This window comes from Martes martes (genome assembly GCF_963455335.1).
Source record: "Martes martes genome assembly, chromosome: 4".
Lineage (NCBI taxonomy): Eukaryota > Metazoa > Chordata > Mammalia > Carnivora > Mustelidae > Martes > Martes martes.
Window position 1 is genome coordinate 2,504,477 of NC_137891.1, and position 16,954 is coordinate 2,521,430.

At 59.6% G+C, this 16,954-nt stretch overlaps 1 protein-coding gene across 1 annotated transcript in view; it reads left to right on the top strand.

Annotated features, from left to right (window-relative positions):
• The window catches only part of LOC308340807 (maestro heat-like repeat family member 5), a gene marked incomplete at its 3' end in the record, with an annotated part of 55,733 nt that overhangs the window by 28,684 nt on the left and 10,095 nt on the right, over nucleotides 1-16,954 (top strand). The window contains exons 17-20 of the mRNA XM_080800192.1: nucleotides 3,152-3,301; nucleotides 4,043-4,197; nucleotides 12,397-12,556; nucleotides 13,282-13,463. Coding sequence (XP_080656318.1) covers nucleotides 3,152-3,301; nucleotides 4,043-4,197; nucleotides 12,397-12,556; nucleotides 13,282-13,463 — 647 coding nt within the window. The remainder of the gene's footprint in view (nucleotides 1-3,151; nucleotides 3,302-4,042; nucleotides 4,198-12,396; nucleotides 12,557-13,281; nucleotides 13,464-16,954) is intronic.

Below are 16,954 nucleotides of genomic sequence, written 5' to 3' on the forward strand. Positions count from 1 at the left end.
CCCAGGGGGCCAGAGCCTGGGCCGGGTGTGAGTGTTAAAACCAACGCTGGGATCTCACCTGTAACGTTGGTGATTCACTTAGAGCGCTTGGAGGAGTCCCTGGCCCTTGGCCTGGGACTGGGGAGTTGGGAGAGGGGGAATGGGAGGGAGGCGTCAGAGACAGACCCTGAGGTCAGCGGCCTGGGCTTCAGTCCCAGCTCTGTCCCTCCTGGCTGTGTGACCTAGACAAGCGCCTTCTCCTCTCTGAGCCTCTGTCTTCCTCTGTAAAATGGGTAGAACGGTGCTGTGAACCCCTGGCCAGCACGAGCACCCAGTAAAATGGTGCTTTCAGGAGACTCCCACGGCAGGTGTTCTGAGATGCCATACAACGTCCTGCCCTGAGCCTGCTTTTTGCAGGAGGAGCACTCTCTGGAAATATCCCCACCTGCCTCATTTCCCAGGGTCCGCTCTTGCTCTGAAAGCCAGGCCCTCCTCCTGTAGACGTGGAACATGGCTTCCCTTGCCCCGTCATCTGGTCTACCTCAGCCCGCTCTTCCTCAGTCAGCCGCCAGGGGGAGCCCAGGAGCTCCCCGATGTCCCTTCCATCACCCCAGTGAGATCCGGGAACTTTGTGACATTCTGTGCCCGATGTGACTTGTGTTCTCCTCTGAACATGAGGGAGGCTGGGACCCAGCGTGTGGGCTGGACGCTGGTGTTGACCGGACGAGCCGTGTTTCGTGGAGCCTCGTGTTCTGAATGGTCAGTTCATGATGGCTCTGACACGGTGACTTCGTGGCACCGTGTTGGTGTTGAGCCCGTGGCTAATGGAGACCCCTGTATGTGGCACGCTGGTCAGTCTCCCCTCATTAGACCTCGAGCCCTCCAGGCCAGAAGCAGGGTCGTGCCAGGGCCCAGTGCTGGGCCTGGTGGTAGAGACAGCCTTTAATAAACACCCACTAAGTTCAACCAGATTGAACCAGATGCGGAAGCAGTGGTGACAGCCGTTCGGAGCCCCAGCAAGGTCTGAATCCAGTCCTGGCTGACTCCAGTGTTCTCTGCGCTGTGTTCTCTGCAACCGCAGTGAGCTGTCAGGGTTGCAGTCGATTAGAGGTTGAGTATGGAAAATCCAAAGTCCTGGGGCCAATACATCAAGTATTGATGTATCAATATTACATACACCACGTAAGCCTAGCTTGACTTCCGCTTACGCCGAAGAACCTGGGCTGGGGGCAGAGGTGGGGCAGGGCAGGAGGGTTCCCTGGCTACCAGCTCAGAGGGAGCCAGTGGTGAAGAGGCCCCAGGGATTTAGATTTTCTGTACGAAACACTCAGGCTCTCAGACAGGCTGAGTAGGCCCTCTGTGTTCTGCCCTGTCCCACCACACAAGGAGTGGACGTTCAGCTCTGGCTCTCTCTCCTTGGACAAGGCACAGGGACGGACAGGAGCACAGAGAGGAGAGAGGATGGGAGGGTCTGCTGATCAAGGGTTAGTGGATCCGGGAAGGTTTGGAATGGAGAACTGACCGGGAATCTGTCCCCAGGTCTGTCCTTGATTCCCTCTGTGATCTTGGGTACACTACATCTTCATCACCACCACTACAGCCATCGCCATCACCACCATCATCACCACCATCACCCCCATCTCTACCATTACTGTCACCACCATTCCACATTTATTCATGTCCTGGGTTAAAGTAAGACATCTCCCAGGTATTTACTTGAGATGGCAGTATTCTGGGATTCTGAGACTCCAACCACCATTCCAAGTCGCATCTCTTCACATTCTCAGGGCTAAAACTTTAACCAAAATTCAACATTTTAGAAACCAATTAAAAAAAAAAAGAAACCAATTTTAAATGTAATCTTCTAACCAGTGTCCCAATCAGATTTATAATAGCTTAATATTTTTTAAAATTGTTATGAACTACAAATATTCCACAAAAATCACTTTGAACATTCTAACCAACAACTAATCCTAATAGTCTCACATTTACCAAAATTTTAGAATAATTATCCTAATAAATATTCAAGCATTATTTAATACTAATTTTTCTATCTAATGTAAGTATAAACATCCTAACAGAGTTTCAAATAGTTCAACAAATATCCCAACATGCAAAGAAACATGTCACCACCCTTAACATCCTTGCAAACCGTATACACCCGGTCACCAGCCTTCAGTCTTCCCCTAATTATCAGATGTTCTGAGTCAGAGCCTTCCGATAGAACTTTCTAGGAGGATGGAAGTGCCTGTCTGCACTTCCCAGGTAGCCACTGGCTACATGTGTCTACTGGGCACTTGCAATGTGGCCAGTGCTATGGAGGGACCGAGATAGTGAATTTTACTTAATCGCATTTACATTTAAGAAGCTACGTGTGGCTGGCTGGTGGCTACCATCGTGGGCAACAATGCTCTAAGTCTTTCCAGAAGGTTCTACCAGGGCAGCCCCAGGCGGGCCCAGCCCTCACTCTCAGAGACTGTGGTCAGTGGCCATGGAGCAGGGGTCCCACCCACCACGTTGCATTTCCCCAAGCCCCTCTTCCTTCCCGAGTGGCTCACGGACTGGACTCAGAGCTGCTCCTGGGAGAACATGGGCAAAGAGCGGTCGGGCTCTTGGGGAGGTCCCGCCACGGGACAGGAGCCTGGGCTCTGGACCCGGCCTCTGCTGCGGTGAGGGCGCCCGTGGGCCTGGGTCTGGGGATTGTCGTTGCGGGTGACAGTGAAGACCCTTCCCAACTCTGAAGCTCAATGGCTCCTGATTAAAATGCTGTAAGGAGGACTAGGGCCTGGCCTGGGGAGCACCCAGCTGGGCGGAGGCTGCAAGTGAGGAAGCCCACGCGGTGAGGACAAGGCAGGGGAGGGGAGGAGAGGAGGCTGGCCAGGCCATGCAGGCCCCAGGACAAGCACTGGGGTCTGAGTGAGGAAGGGAGCTGTGCCTTGCACCACGACGGGCATCACGCTCTCCCTTCCGGAGCCTCAGAGACATGTGCAGGCAGCCAGCCTGCAAAATGGGTACATGTGGGGGGGTTTCGGAGGAGAGGGGCTCAGACGTCTGGACGTGCTCAGAGACCTGGGCAGCCTGAAGTCACGGAGAAGGGGAAGAGATGGCAGGAGGCGGACAGCTGGGCACATGTGACCCGCAGTGACAGCTGCCCCCTCCGCCGCTGTTGCAGGAGGTCATGAAGCATCTCACGATGGCAGAGCTGACCGACCTCATCTGGACCGCCGTCGAAGGCCTGGGCTCCACCAGCCCCTTCCGCGTTCAGGCAGCCGCCGACGTTCTGCTCACCACCATCAAGGAGCACGGGGCCAACCTGGAGACCGTGAGGGGCTGGGGCACCCGCTGAGGGTGGGGCAGGACAGGTCTGGGGGCAGAGGGACGGACGCCCAGCAGTCGGCACCCTGGGACTCGGGCCTGATGCAGGAGACAGACCCCACCCTGACAGGTCCCGCGGATGGATGGGTGGATGGACGGATGGCCCGAGCCGGTGTGCTGGGGCCCCGAGGGGTGTTTGCAGGGTCCTGGGGCCCACGTGCACGGACAGAGCTGCTGTGCCAGGCTCCGGGGGAGCACATGGGGGAGGAGGAGGCACACACCCTCCCGGACGTTCTCAGTCTGACGGAAGGACAGACACAGGGAAGGACTGGGCAGCATAGGAAAGGCAAAGGCCACGAAGTGCCCCCGGTGGGGTGGGGGTGCCCCCCAGAAACAGGATGATGGATCCAAGTCCTGCAGATAAGGAAGCCCCAGGTGGGGGACACTGGACCCAGGCAGCAGGAGAGACCAGCAGTGGCTCGGGGAGGTGGGGGGCACCTTCCAGGACAGCGTGTGCCCAAGTGCTGTGCTCGGGAGATGTCCAGGTGGGTGTGTCTGAGCCTGCCAGGCCCCGGGCAGTGTTCGGACAGAGCCGGAGGGCCTCACATGCCCTGCGAAAGGCAGTGGGGCCTCTCCCCGCTCAGCCTGGGACTCCAGGGTGGAAAAGTGCCTCCCTCAGACTTTGGGGCGGGGCCTGGCCTCCCCCCTCAGACCAGCCCTCTCCCCCGTGTTCCGCCTCCCTGCACAGGCTGCCAACCTGGGCCGGGCCATCCACTTGCAGCTGTGCTCCGTCCGCATCCCCCAGGCCAAGGAGGACGCCCTGCACGCCATCACCCTGCTGGCCCGGAGCCACACGCCGGAGCTGGTGGCCACCTTCCTGGACTTCTCCATGCCCCTGGACAGGTGCCCAGCCCCACCCTCCCCACTGCCCCCACGGCCCACCCTCCGCCTCCCCCAGGCAGGGGGCAGGGCTTCCACCTCTGCCCTCCTGCCGGTCCCTCCCGGCCCGCGGGGACCCCCGCAGGTCTGGGTGCAGGGAAGGAGCCCGGGCCCCGTTCACGGACTGCAGGTCTCCCGAGGCAGGCCCTGGGGAGGAGCTGCTCCCCATTCTTCCCCCGTCCCACCTCATTCCCGTCACCTCGCCGTGAGAGTGCCTGGGACCTGAGGTGCCCCGGGCAAGACCCCAGCCAACACCAAAGTGTCACCCTCCTTCTTGTTCCTCCGAGGACCTGACCTCCCTCCCCTGCCTCCAGTGTCCACACAGCCCTTTCGGGCGGGGGGGGCTTTCTCAGAAAGAACCCCAGCTCTGAACCCCAGGGGTTCAGTCTCTACCCCCAGCTACACACCGGCCAGGCACCTGCGTTCCGTCACGCATGGGTCCTTGCAGGGTCAGTCCTGATCGCGGACACGGTCTTACTCACCCCCCGTGTCTGAATCTTGGGGCTTTCTCTCAGCCCAACTTCTCAATGCCTGGATCCCCTCTCTCCCGGCGATCCTGTCCTCCCTCCTGCCTCGGCCGCCCACTCCCACGGTCAGCCTCTTGGCTCGGACACCTCCAATCTGGGGCATCTCTCTCCACCACCCCCAGCACCCCCTTACAGCCCACCTCCTCTGGTGCCCCCGTGAGCCTCTGCCCTCCACGGCCTCCGGTCCGCTATCCACCCACGTCCCTCCCTCATTCTCACCACCCTCCTTACCAGCATTAATTACTTCCTGGACATACCCCAAGTCCCTCGTCCCCACTGTCACACTCAGCCTGCAAAACCTCCCTCAGTCGAAACTCCCCATTTTGAACTCCCAGCCCCACACCGCCCTGCCTCCACACCGCCCCTCCCTCCTGCTGCCAACCTCGCTCCCACTCTCCTGAAAAATCAGAAGCCCCCAGAAGAGACCTCGCGTGAGCTCCCAGCCCCCAAGACTCGTTTCCAGGAATATTTCTGATTTCCATGTGGAAGGGCCCTTTTGCTTCTGTAATTTCTAGTTGGTTTTTTGTTTGTTTGTTTTTTTGTTTTGGGGGTTGGTTGGGGTTTTTTTGCACTGGGATCAGAGAATGCCACTGCCGTGTTTCTGCTTTCTGGGATTTGCCGACCTTTGGAACAGCTGTCATGAAGGTTCTACCAGCACGTGAGAAGAGGCTGTATCTTCTCTGTCGTGTGGAAGGTTCCAAGTGTGTGTCCACAGACGGGCCTGAGGGACTGTGATGTTCCCTGATTTCGCGATGTCCACTCTGTTCTGTCTTGTACTGAGAACGGCACGCCGAAGCCATTACCGACACATTCTGTTCACAAACCCTTCCACGTCCTGCAGGTTTTACGTCCTGCGGGGTCGTCACATTCTTTATGCAAACGTATACCTTCCTCAGGAATTGCGGCTTCCGGCATAGAAAAGTGCCCCACCTTGTCGCGTGTAATGCTCCCCAGGCCCGAATTCCACCTTGTCTGCTTCCCTGTGTTCCCCTCTTGCCCGGTGTGTGTCATCTCACCCCCAGCCCAGAGCCGGGCTTTGACGTGTGCTCTGAACCGCTAGTCCCTTCCTTCTAATGAGCGAGCCCAACCCTTCCTTCCCATTTATCCACACGATGGCTGCGTGGCATCTCCACTCCGCCCAACATCCCACAGTTGTGTACATGCTGTGGGCGTGCTCTACTGCTCTCCTCTTCTACGGGGTGTGTATTCTTGGATCCTTAATGTTTTTAATTAAAGAAGACGTGTTTTGGGCGCCTGGGTGGCTCGGTTGGTTGAGCGACTGCCTTCAGCTCAGGTCATGATCCCCGACTTCCGGGATCGAGTCCCGCATCGGGCTCCCAGCTCCTTGGGGAGTCTGCTTCTCCCTCTGACCTTCTCCTCTCTCATGCTCTCTCTCATTCATTCTCTCTCAAATAAATAAATAAAATCTTTTTTAAAAAAAATAATAATAAATAAATAAATAAGACGTGTTTTTGCAATAGTCGCTGTGTTCGTGCTCCCGACCCATTTTAATGCCCTCGGCCCCTTGTTCTGTCATCTAAGCTCTCGCCGTGTATCCTCTGCGGGAGGCTTCTAGCCCTCTCCGCGCCAGACCAGACCCGCCTCCAACAGACAGCTCTTGAGGGCTCCCGTGTGCTTGGAGGACAACTCGGCTGGGCATAAAAGCCTCGGTTCACACTTGCTTTTATTGAGCATTTTTCAAGTGCTGCTCCGCGGTCACCTTGCTTCGCTACTGAAATGTCTACTGACCGTGGTTTCTTTGTCCTTTATCAAGATGTCTGCCTTCGCAAGAGGTCTTCCTTCCGGGACACCTTGCAGGGTGTCCGCCCACTTCTGGAACTGAACAATTTTATTAAGAGGGACCTCAGAGTTGACCATTCTGTGTTCATTCTCCAGGGACCTGATGAATCCTTTGAATGTGTAGACTAGGCCTTTGGTTGTCGTTTCTGGAACGTTCTCTGGGTGATAGCTTGAAACATGTGCTCCGTTCCCCTGACGGGCTCATCCTTCCGAGCTGCTAGGCGTTCCCGACCTCCATCTCCAGCACCTCCTCTCCGATCCTTTCCATGCCTTTCGTGCCGGCTTCCTGCTTTTCCCCGATGCCCCTTAGCTGACTTCTTATCATCCCTCTTGGGCATCTTGCGTTTTTTCCACTTCGGAGGTAATTTCGTCCTTTCTTCCACCTTTGTCCGGAACTCAGCCAATCCTCTTTTCCTTTCTTTACTGAGGTGTGGCGGTGGCGGTGGTTTTCTTTTCGGAAGTTATCATTCGAGGTGGCTGTTCCTGTGTCCGGGTGCTCGCTGGAGTCTGAGGAGCGCTGTCCGTACGGGGCTGCTTCGGAGGGGAACCCTTCCGTGTTCGTTGGGCACCGATTATTTTTTTCTATTTTTGATTTTTTCGTTTCATTTTGTTTTGTTCTCTTTTGCAACAACTCAGTGGATCTGTTACTCCTGCTCCTGTTCCCATCAAACACTGTTGGAGTATTCTCCAGGATTTCAGTTCTACGGCACCCTCTTCTGTTCCTCGAGCAAAGTCTGGAGGATTTAGTGGACTCTCTTGGTGGCAGGTGAGAAGGTCACGTGTCCCCCGGCTGGGGTGGGTTTTGGGGGGTTTTGGCTCTTCTGTCCTGCAGGGTCTTCCGTCTCCGTCTTCCACATAGTCCCTATCACCGCCTCTCTCCAAAGGCACCTGGTTCTTTTCCCGTATTTTTCTCCCCAGAGCCGCACATCCCGGAGGCTGCCCTTCCCACGGCACCAGCTCTGTCAGCCCCTTTCCCGTGGTCAATGCCCTTTTTTTCTCGTTTCCCTCTTGTCGGCCTGGGATGGACTTTGCCTTCCTGGAGGTGAGTGGGTTCGATTCCGAGCCCTGCCTCTGGCTTGCCTGCCCCGTGTCCCGCAGTCTCCTCCCCCTCCTGGACCCCAGAGCCCCGGAGGCGGCGATGGGCACTTCTCTCGTTTGCCGACAGCGATGTCGAACTTTGGGTGTCCTCCGAGGTCACCGTCTCTGTGCGACGTTACTTTTCCCTCCCTCTTGCTCCGTGTGGTTTCTCAAGGTTACTTGAAGGGCGAGGAGCCTGGAGGCCGCCTTGTCTTCAGCTGCCCCCGGGTCTGCGGTTCACCTGGGCCCGCACTGCAGTTTACAGCTTCCTCCCCCACGAGTCCTGGACGCGAATGCCCTTGACGCGGAGGGTCCTTAACCTGGACTCATGTGGGCTTCTTGCTCACCCGGGGATCACGGTCAGATTCAAGTCTGTGCCCGGGGTTTTCTTTGAGCCGGGCTGTGGTGTGAATTCAGACCCAGATCAGGTTTCCTGGTTCGGACTCTCGGGAGCAGCCCCTCCCTGCACCCAGCGCTCCGTCGGAGGCGGGTGGGCCTCCGGGCTGTTTCCCGCTGCAGACGGCCAGGTTGGTGGTTATCATCCTCACACGGAACCGGCGGCTCTTGGGGTCCCACCTCTGTGATGGGGGTAGACTTCCACCTGGAATAATTTTTCTTTCTCAGAAGCACCTGAAGCTCCTTAGAAAACACTGTAAGCATTCTCAGAAACAACGTGGCGTGCCCTAATGCCGTGAACAGAGCGGGGTGGTAGGCGCGCCGCCGGTCTCCTTCTGTCATGTGGCTTTTCCCCTCAACAGTGTGTGTTTACAATTCATTCCCATACATTACCTGTGGTTGCAGATCATTCATTTTTGTGGGCGTTTAGAGCCTCATGAAAACCGATCACCCTTTCTGCCACACATTGGGGCTGTTGCCTGCTTGGGTCTGTGACTAACGCACCCTCACGTGCTCCCAGGTGCCCCCATGCGCATCCGGGGGCGTGTTCCGTCCCCACCGGGGGCGTGTTCAGGACGCAAACGCCCTGGAGTTCTGCATGGACCCAACGTTAACAGACACATCAGATCGTGTTCCAAAGGGCTCGCATCGCCTCACGCTCCCGCCGGAATGTTTTTGAGAGACCTCGCTCCACTTGTCATCCATGCTTAGTCCCGACTTTCTAACCACTCGTTAAAATGTCACCCACCTGGTGTACAAATCGCGTCGTGACGTTCGTTCGCACGTTTCTAATGAAATCACGGTGCTGAGCGCTTGGCCGTTGGAGTATCGTCTTTGGTGATCTGTGCATCGAGGACCCAACCCATCCTTCTACCGGGACATCCCTCTTTTTCTTACCCACTCCCAGGAACTTCGGGGTCCAAGCCTTTCCCGATTGCGTGGAAAGCCTCTCCTGGCAGGCACTCTACAGCTTGTCTTTTCACTCCCTGAATCTGCCTTTCGATGAAAAGGAGCGCAGGTCCAGTCCTTCCCGCACAGGATCTTACAGAAGTTCTGGTGACTGGTAAGTGAGACAGGTGCGCACGTGAGGCCGGGCTCCCGTTCTGTGTCGTGGCCAGCATCCTTCAGTGACAAGCCCGGCCCAAAGTTCAGGAGGCTCCCTGCCTGCCAGCCAAGTGCCCGCGGGCGGGGGTCTGTGTCTGGGCTCAGCAGCGCTCCGCTGCCTGTCCCCCTGCTGACACCCAAGGTCCTAATTCCTGTAGCATCACTCAGGTTCTCAGCACCTGATACAGAACGGCCTCCCCGCTCCTTCCTCGACACCTGCCCAGCGGCTCTTGGCCCTGCGCATCTCGTGTTTCTACGTGGACTTACACTTGGCCGCCAAGTCATCTTTCTTTTTCTCCCCTGTTTCTCATTTACCCTTTGAGGGTGACTTTGCTGGGTCAGCCCCCAGCTGCCCACCACCGGCGTAGGTACAACCCACAGCATGTCACGCTGGCTCCTTTCAGTAATGGAATCCGCGCCGGCGAGACCGCCTCCCGCACGAGAGCTGGGATCTCGGTCGTGCCCTCCAGCTGGGAACAGGGCTGCGCGCCGCCAGTCCCAGCCCCCTGCACACCCTCCACCCACGCTCACCCCCCTTCATTTCTCTTTCATTTTATTGCCGCTAAACACATTCCTAAAAGTACGTTCTCGTCATTTTCGCCATGGTGCTACGGGGCGTGGCGGGGGGGGGGGTGTCGCCTGTCGTCTTCGGAGAGGCGCTTCCTCCGGTGCTAACCCAGACCTTGAGGGGCAGGCTGTCCGTCGGGACACAACCCAGCCGCACCCACTTTTCTTTCCTTAGTAAAGTGTCAACTGTCTCTTCCCAGCCCTTCTATTTTGAATTAATAGGCTTTCTTTTTCGGAGCAGTTACGGTTCATAGAAGGATCAGCAGAACGCCGCGTCCCGCCGCTGTCCCCCCTGCTAGCACCCGGCGCAGGCCACTGTGTTGGCTCCGGCCGGGGGACCGTTCTGAGGCGTCGTCATCCACGAGAGCCCGCGGCGAGATGGGGCTGAGCCCGGCGCCGACCGTTCATCCCGCGGGCTTGGACGGGGCGTAGTCCGTGCACCGCTCCCGTCCTCCAGAGCAGCGCCACTGCCCGAGATCCCTTCCGCCCTCCCGACCCCTCTCGGTCGCTGATCTTCTACCTGGCTCCGTGCTTTCACCTTCTCCAGAATTTCGCACACTTGGAGCCGTACAGTACGGGGCCTCTCCCTCCGGCTTCTAGTCCTCGGGGATATGCATTCGGGTTCCTCCATGTCCTTCCCGGGCTGCCCTCCCAGCTCCCGGCTGCCCCGGCTCCGCCTCCTGCCGGTCCCTCCTGTCTCCGGTCTCTCAGGACGGGGCCGCAGGGCTCGGGCCCCAGAGCTCCCCCCACTTACACTCATCCCCCCGCAGCCGCCTCCATTCCCGCGGCTCTAAGTATCCCCCATACAGACCCCCATGCCCCCCCCACCGAGTGTTCACCCCCGCCAGACGGCAGCACGTGAGTGTCGGGCAGGCACTCCGCACCGGACACACCTGGGCCACGCCGCTGGCCGTCCCCATAAAACTGTCCTCTTGGGGGCTTCCACACGCCGATGCCACCCACCCGGCTTCTCAAGCCAGAGCTCTCGGACCACCTGGACTGTCCTCTCCACACCCAGACCTACCCGCAGGGAGTCCTACAGCTCCACCTGCCCAGTCCCCCCAGCCCGTCAGGACATCACAGGCTCACACGGAGTCCCAGCAGCCAGAGGGAGGCTTCAGAGATAAGTCGGACCGCGTCTCTCCTCTGCTACAGACTGTCCCGTGGCCCCGTGTCCTTCAAAGTCAAGGCAAAAACTTTACAGTAGCCGACAAGGCTGTGGCCTGGCCCTGCACACTCGCTGTCCTCCTCCCCCAGCCCCGCTCTCTCCACCCAGCGTCGGGGCCGGAAGGTCCTCCCCACCCCAGGGCGGCGCGGCTCCCTGCTCACCTGCTCAGATCTTTGCTCGTGTCCCTTCTGGGTGAAGGCTTCCCAGCTGTCCCACAAAAAACCTGACCGCAGCCCAGATGCACCCTCCTGCCGTCCCCCTCCCAGCGCCCCCCTTCCCTGATCCCCTCCCCTCCCCTGCTTTATGCACTTAGTCCCACACACCTTGTTTGCTGGCTGAGTCCAGCCGTAGGGGTCACTCCCACACAGACAAGGACTTTGCCGGTTCTGTCACTGCTCTGTTCCCAAGCTGGTTGCCCACACGTGACAGGTCTCCACACCCACATGCCAGCAGAGCAAAGGAGAAGCCCGGGCCCCTGGTCGCCCTCGCTCCTAGAGAAGCATGTCCCCTAAGCTTCTCGACGCAGGCTTTGCCCCCGGAGACCTGCCCACCGTCTCACAGCCAGGATGGCACAGCAGGGACTCGGGCCTGGGTCCTTCCGACAACAGAGGCCGCACTCTACAGTTGCAGAGCAGCTGTGCACCCCCGGCCCAGGGTCTGTCCTAAACCTGGGGTGGGAGCTTATCTAGGCCCCCACTGTGGCCTCCCAGCCCCCACGCCCCGCCGCTCCTCCAGCCCCTTCCACCCAGCACTCGGCCCCAAAGACCACCACCTAGCACAGAAAACAGAGGGCCATCAGGAGCCCCAAAGCCCCTGCCTCCCCAGGACTCACAGGCCCATGTCCATGGACCAGGTGGAAAGGCCACAGGACTGGGCAGGCCTGGCCTCCAGCCCCAGCGCCCCAGTCACAAGGCAGGGCCCAATTAGTCCTCAGTTTCCCCATCTGCAAAATGAGCACAAGGACACTGTAAAGCTCTGTGCATACGGTGATGGCCCCACTTGGCCTGGGGTGGGCCCAGGAGCTGGACCCCAGCAAAGCCAGGCTAGGAGGAGGCAGCCAGGGCAGGCCTCCAGGTAGACAAGCTGAAGGCTGCGCAGGGCAGACCCGGTGGGGAGGCTCTCAGCACGGGGAACAATGGCAGACGTGGAGGCCCAGAGGCAGGAGAGGAGGACAGAGGGCAGTGGCCAACTGCGGGGGTGCTGTCCATACTTAGGAGCCACTGAGGGTGACAGGGAGTCTACAGCTGGGGTACAGGGAGCCTGGAGGACAGACCCCAGAAGCGGGGGGACCCAGGCACCTGGACCAGGGCAGATGGCCCGCCACCTCCCGCCTGTCCCATGGGCCACACACACACACCTGTCCCTGCTGCCCTTTCTCTCCTCCAGTGCCCCCTCCCCCCCAGGGGCTCCCCACGCCCAGGGGATCCAGCCCAGCCTCCTCCCTTGGCTCCTGAGGCCCTGGAGGTCTGCTGGGGCGGCTGAGCGCGAGCACGGCCGCCCTCATGACCCCCCCTTTGCCTACAGCCATGCCTTCCGCTTGTGGAGGGCCCTGGGGGCCGAGCAGCCCGTGAGCCGCCTGGTACTGGCCACGCTACTGGACTGGCTGCGGGAGCGGCCACCGCCCGCCGGGGCCAGAAACGGCAGCCCCCCGCCCAAGGATCAGCCCTGGCTGCGCTCGTTTGCTGTGAGTGCGCGACCTCGTTTTCCCCCAGGCTGACACGCCCCCAGCCCAAAAGCCCCTGAGCCGCAGCCCAGAGCCCCCCCCGAGCCCCTCCCCACCCGGAGCCCCCCAGACACGCTGCCGCCCGAGCACAGGTGCGTGATGGCTGAACGCGGAAGCAGAGGGCACCCCGCCCCGCCTCCGAGCCCGGCCCTCGGCCCTTCCCCTGAGCACCCCCAGCCCCGCGCTGACGCAGGCCCCTCCTGTCAGAAACCACACAGCAGCATGGGCTCAGCCGGGCGGCCTCCTCCGTGTCCCACCACACCCCCAGCCTGGCCTGCCCTTGTCACGACCGCCCAGTGCTGCCCCCCAGCCCAAGAACATTCTGGTCTGGGTGCTCCGATGGGCGCAGAAAGCCTCGGGGCTGCTGCCCGGTAGCTCTGCCTTCTGGGGCCATTTGTCCCCCACTGTCACTTGTCACAGACCTCTGTGCGGATGTCCCACGGGGAGCCTTGCCACCGGGGTTCCAGAGCACGGCCTGGACACGGACGGACGGCGGACAGAGCGGGCGGGTGGGGGTGGCTGGCGACCCGGGACGTGCTGGGCGGGAGGGCCCAGGACCTCCTGTGGGTCCGGGAAGGGAGCCGAGAGGGCCAAGGCCCCCGGAGGGACATCTCAGAGATTCAGCCCTGGTCCTGGAGGCTGTGACAGGAGGGGGAGGCCGGCCAGACAAACTCCTGCCCCGACAGGCCATGAACACCCTGCAGGAGCTGCCATTTGCCCGGGAGTTCGAGACGGCGGTGCGGGAGGCCCACCCCGAGCTGCTGCTGGCCCTCCTCACCCAGCTGCACTACGTCCTGGAGCTGAACCTACCAGAGGAGCCCCCGCCCGGCCAGGAGGCCCCAGAGGCGGCCACACCCAGCCCGCGGAGGTGAGGACAGACGCAGGCTCCCGCGGCCGGCTCAGGGGCCGAGACAGGTACGAGCCTCCTCGGGCTGACAGCGCCAAGGCACCCGGCGGCCGACAGCTGCACGCGCCTGCGGTCTCGGCCCTGAGGACTCAAGTCCAAGCACACGGTGTCGGTGTCGGCGGGGCCGCGCTCCCTCTGAAGCCTGTAGGGGAGGACACTCCCGGCCTCTTCCTCTGCTGGTGCTCCCTGACTTGCAGACGTCGCCTCCCCCTCCGCCTCCCTCCTCACCTGCCGTCCTCCCCTGCGTGTCTCTGTCCCAGTTTCCCTTCCGTATAAGGACACCGGTCACTGGCTTAGGGCCACCCTCCTGGTCTCATCCTAACTCAATTCCAGCTGCAAAGACCCTGTTTCCAAATAAGGTCACATTCACAGGTACAGACAGGGTTTAGGACGTGGACAGAGCTTTTGGGGGGCACACGATTCAACCCCTGAACACCCTCATGGCCAGCGCAGCCGTCAGCACGGAGGGACCCAGGCAGGTGTCGGGCCGTTTCCGTGCTCCCCGAGGGGCGCTTAGCAGCAGAGACACCTGCTAGCATGTGCGGACTCCATGGGGCAGCCCTTGCCGTCCTCCCTGAACGTGGTCCTTGCAGGAATTCTGTGAGACGAATGTTGTCTCCCCATTGCACACATAAGGAGACCAAGGCTCAGAGAAGGTCAGAGCCTTTCCCCGAGACACACAGCATGCCCATGAGCTGCGAAGCTAGAGTGTGTGGAATGGCAGGACGGCCCTCTGGCCACGGCTGAGCCCCACCTGGGTCCCCTTGTGCATGGCTCGGACCCTGGTGCATTTTTGCTCTGATGGGACCCCCGTGGTCTCTGCCCCTCCACCCCCCCGTGCAGTGCGGACGAGACCCGCGTAGGAGGGCTGCACTGGGCCCGTTCCGGCTGGCAGCCTGGCCCTCCCTCCACGCCAGGTAACGTTGTTAGAAATCCAACAAGCTAGTCTTTAAAAACCACGGGGCCGACTCTTTTCATGTGTTTGTATTATGATGTGCTTCACGAAATTTGTCAGTTATAACAGCTCTCCCCAAGGCACGTCCCGGGAAAAAAAAAATGTCACTTCTTCTCATATTGCTTCTGAATTTGAATGTGCGTAAATTTCCTTTTTTATTCAGCTCAACCATGCAAAAGGCATGAATCTTCCTTAATAAGCTAATAAAACGTTCTCCTCCCAGAACGTACGTAGGAGGGCTGGAAGGGAGCCGCAGTGAGCCATCTCCGTCCATCTGCTCCCCACCAGCCCTGCTGCCCACACAGGCCCAGCCTCCCAGCTCTCCTGCCCTGGCCTCCCCCCCACCCCAAGCTCACTTGTCTGCCCTCCACGCTGCAGCCCAGATCCCACTCACAGTATGTCCGTGGCCCCATGCCTCCCTGCCCCTCCCCGCAGAGATCAGAAAGAGCCAGATCCTTCCAGTGGCCCAGAGGCCCCTCTCCCTCTAGCTCCCTGTTGCCTCCAGGACCTCACTTCCTGCCACACAGCCCTCACTCGCACTTTCTACTCCAGCCTCAGAGGTATCCTGTTCCTTAAACCCAGCTCCTGCCTCAGGGCCTTTGCACTTCCTGTTCCCTCTTCCTGGAATGCTCTTCCCCCGGACAGCCTCACCTCCTATGAGTCTCTCCGAACCTTCTCTAACGGGTGGTGTTACTCCCACTCGGCTGTTCCCTTCCCAAGGCCAGCACTGCCTAACAACTGTTACCCGCACCCTGTGGAATGGAGACTCCCAGGGAGCACAGGTGTCCGTCTGTCTGTCTCACTGGGTTCCCATAATCAGCACAGGTGTTCGTCTGTCTGTCTCACAGGGCTCCCATAGACAGGACAGGTGTCCGTCTGTCTGTCTCACAGGGCTCCCATAGACAGCACAGGTGTCCGTCTGTCTCACTGGGCTACCTTGGGAACCTTTTGCTCCAACAGGCTGAACGGACATGCTCAAGCAGTACACGCCCTCTCCCTCCCCCACCTCAGCCGCCAGGCCTCTCTCTGAATGAGTCCTGTCCAGGGAGGAGGGAGGTGGTCCCAGCAACTGAGGGACAGACTTTCACCCCAGGCATAGTCCGTTGGTTCTGACGGGCCTGTCTTCGATCACATGCTCACCCCTGTGCGATCACCTGGGCACAGGATGGCGTGGGGCTCTCATTGCCCAGCCTGGGCTCCCCTACCACCCCCGGAGCAGGGACAGGACCTGGGCCCCACCTGGCCCAGAGGGAAACCCACAGAGGCCCGAAGGAAGGGCAGGCCAGCCAGCAGCAACGCCAGCAGACGCTCGGGGGCGGTGGCGAGGTTGGCGGCCACTCCCCAGGACTCAGAAGGCATCGTCACGCAGGTGGATCCCTGCCGTCTAGGCTCTGGTGCCTGATGGCTGTGGCACCATCTAGGGGGCAAGGCCAAGGAAGGGATCTGGGCCCGCGCTGCTGAGAGTCCTCCTGTCTTGTGGGTGCCCCTGGCCATGTGGGGAGGGCCCTCTCTGGACGCTGGGTGGCGGCCCAGTGAGCCTTGAGGCAGGCTCAGACCACTCTTAGGGCTCCGAGGTCCCCAGCATCCTGCAGAGCTGGGCTGGCCTCTGGGACCAGCAAGTGGGGGTTGGGCATGCACTCCCCCTACCCCCCGGCCGGGCTGTGAAAGCTTGGCCAGCCCTGCCTGGGTGACCCTCCCTGTCCTTTGCATCTTTGACGAACAGAGCCCCTTTCTCTGGAGACGGTAACTGCTTCAGTCCGTTCTCAGCCAGGTCCTCCTCCAGGCAATGTCCATCCTGCCCCACAAAGGGGCGTGTCTTTAGTTTCTCCGTCACGGACTGACTCTCTTGGATTCTCATGGAGCGTCTGGTTTCTCCTTATCTCCGACGCTCTCTTGGACAGCTTAGAAGCACAACCGACATATTTTCCTTTTTGCCCTGGACGCCAGGAAGCTCATATTTAAAGTTAATTGTCAGCATCTCCCTAGAATGACTCATACTCCCTTTTTGCTTCTCGTCTCCTAATTCCTTGTCTTTTAAACTTAAAGCTTTAAAAATAAACCTAAAGCTTTAAATTTAAAGATTTTTTAATTTAAAACACTATTCGCAGTCCTGGATTTGGGCACTTGACAAGGAACCAACAAGCAATTAGTGATGATATGCTGTCCAGGCCTGGATCTGAGATCTAAGACCCCCATCCCAACCTGCTCTATGAGCACTCTGTCCGGTTGAGGGGGGGAGGGTCCCCGCCCACATGGCTGTGAGGGTCAGGAGAGTTGGCGGACTGAGCAGCCTCTGTTCTGGACCCAACTTGATGAGTTACCCTGGACAAGCAACCAATACTCCAGGCCTCATCGAAGGCGAAAGTTTCGATTGCATGACCCCAGCCCCAGGATCTTGTCTATTTGCCCAGTGGGGACCCTGGAATCTGCGGGAAGGTGTGTCTCCCCAATGAGGTGAGCAAGGACTCCTGAGCAGGGAGGGGCCGACGTGGCACCC